The sequence below is a fragment of the Etheostoma spectabile genome, chromosome 19 (genome assembly GCF_008692095.1).
Source record: "Etheostoma spectabile isolate EspeVRDwgs_2016 chromosome 19, UIUC_Espe_1.0, whole genome shotgun sequence".
Lineage (NCBI taxonomy): Eukaryota > Metazoa > Chordata > Actinopteri > Perciformes > Percidae > Etheostoma > Etheostoma spectabile.
In genome coordinates, this window is record NC_045751.1 from 11,208,753 (window position 1) to 11,211,164 (window position 2,412).

General features: G+C 38.5%; 1 protein-coding gene across 3 annotated transcripts in view; it reads right to left on the reverse strand.

The window, feature by feature from the left end:
* Nucleotides 1-2,412, reverse strand: part of col4a5 (collagen, type IV, alpha 5 (Alport syndrome)) — an 82,680-nt gene that overhangs the window by 10,501 nt on the left and 69,767 nt on the right. For all 3 annotated transcript variants that reach the window (XM_032499377.1, XM_032499378.1, XM_032499379.1), the window contains one exon: nt 152-285. In XM_032499377.1, coding sequence (XP_032355268.1) covers nt 152-285 — 134 coding nt within the window. The remainder of the gene's footprint in view (nt 1-151; nt 286-2,412) is intronic.

Genomic DNA, 2,412 nt, shown 5'->3' on the forward strand with positions numbered 1-2,412 from the left:
GACGGGAAGACAACACGAGGGTTAAAATGCAGCGAACACATCAAACAAAACATACTTAAGTAGACGTAAAAGTACAAACAAAACTACTCAATTACAGTAACGTGAGTAATTGTAAGTCGTTCCCTTCTCAAATCAGCAAAAGATATCTTACCGGGAATCCGGGAATGCCGCTTTCTCCCTTCTGTCCGGCGAAGCCCGGCTGGCCGGGAGCGCCGGGGATCCCCTTCTCTCCCTTCACGCCGCCGAGCCCTGAGGGCCCGCGGGGCCCCTCGGGGCCAGGTGCACCTTTAAAAGCAGCCGGCAGAGGTCAAAAGGTCAGATGCAGAATGTCTACTGACTAACACAATACTGTTTCCTCTCTTTTAATTCTCACCAGGATCAGTTTGGTTGCCGTTTGTCAAGTCACTAGTGAGATTTCAGGAGTTTTTCTACTGTTGACCCTTGTGTCGTCTGTCCGGGTCGAAATTGAAAATATTTGTTTGTGTTGGCGCTTTATGCAATGCTTTTTCCCCCCGTTTTTCCGATGATTTTGACGCTGATTTTCAACGTTTCTTTAAAATCATGGTCAATAAAACCAATTTGACCAATTTTTTTGTGAATTATCAAATTAAAATGAATTATTTTGACCTATGAGTTAAGATCAGAGGAGGTTGAGTGGATCACAGACTGTCAAAGTTACAGTTTTAAACCTTTCAAATGCTATAAAAATTAAATAAAAGACCCAAAATTTAATGGAAATAATAATCTTTTTTTTGTAATTGTAGTATGGGTTCCGCACATCCATGCATCCTTGTTATATTTTCGCAATTCTTTTGAAAGAAACTCATATTTATGATGTTAAAAACTTTGAAAACGGGTCAAATTTGACCCAAGGACCACACAAGGGATATGAAATGTTGTTGCCATGTAGTGGTTGACATTCACGGCTCGTTTTTCTGGAAAATATGTATTAAACCATATTCTCACTTCACATTTTAAACTGTATAAATGGGAACTAAACTGACCCGGACCGTGTGTGTTTTCTTTTTTACAGTGCTGCCACTGAAAACAGACTCATGAAATCATACACAGTACATAGCTGGAGCTATATATATATCATATATATCCTATATATCAGCATATATTTAGCTCCAGCCTTCACAAATCACCTGCACGTAACAATAATATGTTAAAATAACTATTTATAATCATGTGATAAGTTTTAAAACACAAGAAATATCTTAGATGTCAACTTAACAAAACCAAAGAGTTTCATTACAGAACTGGCTGTAAAAAAAAACCTTATTATAAAAAAATAATATTCATTCTGATATAAGTTGGTGTGTTGTGTGACGGCGTATTAGAGACATTGCGGGTAATACACCCCCACCCGGCATCGTCATACACCGCCTGCCAAGAGCCTGACTCGGTCCGAGGTCTTCCTTGCCCCCGTAGCACCAATTACTGGCTCTTGGGGGAATTACTAGAATAGTTGGGTCCTTGTAAATTATAGAGTGTGGTCTAGACCTAATCTGTAAAGTGTCTTGAGATAACTCTTGTTAGGATTTGATACTAAAAATAAATTGAATTAAAAAGAAATCAAAAATATCTGGAACTGGGGGAGAGAGACGGGGTAATATTCAAAGAAAAATCTCAGAATCCCACTGATTAAAGAGGCAAATCTATGTCATTATGTTTTTTGTTTTATTTTGTCAACCTCATCACCATTACGCCTGCAGCGGATGACCTCATCAAATCAAACCTTGCAATTTAATTATGCAATAAGGAAAAAAACTTGTGATTTCAGCCTGGAATCAAAATGTTACATCCTGATTTGTAAGGGTGCACAATTCAGAAAATGTCCCTATTCAATATCGAATTTTAGGTTCAAGAATTTGATTGAAAATCGATTCAAAAAAACTCTCAATTAAAAAAACGGTTCACAGTATGTAAATGTAGTACACACGTAAAAAACGCCATTACAAAAATAAATAAATCAGGTTTGTAATTCTATGAACGGATTTCGAATCTGTAGAGCTAGAATAGATTCCTACATTTTTTTGCACACCCTACTGATTTAGATGAGGCAACTGTAAGGGACAGGTGCAAACTAATCGCTAGTTACAATCAAATTTGACTTTATAATCTCAGAGAATATCCAGGTTCCTGTATTGCGTATTGTTTTATTTTTCACCTAAACGGCCCTCATCCGCTGTCTCAGTGTTGCTAGGGAGCATAAAGAAATGTTGCAAGGCAAGTTGAGGCCTTTATTGACGCATTTTACATCAAAATTTCTCAGAGGCAAAGCTGAGTTCCCCTTCGAGGGGAACTCAAACTGCGTCGGTTACAACACTATAGGCGTTCCCATAGTGTCGGAACCGACGCAGTGTCTCGTTGTCCTATCTCGGGGAACAAGGGTTACATACGTAACCC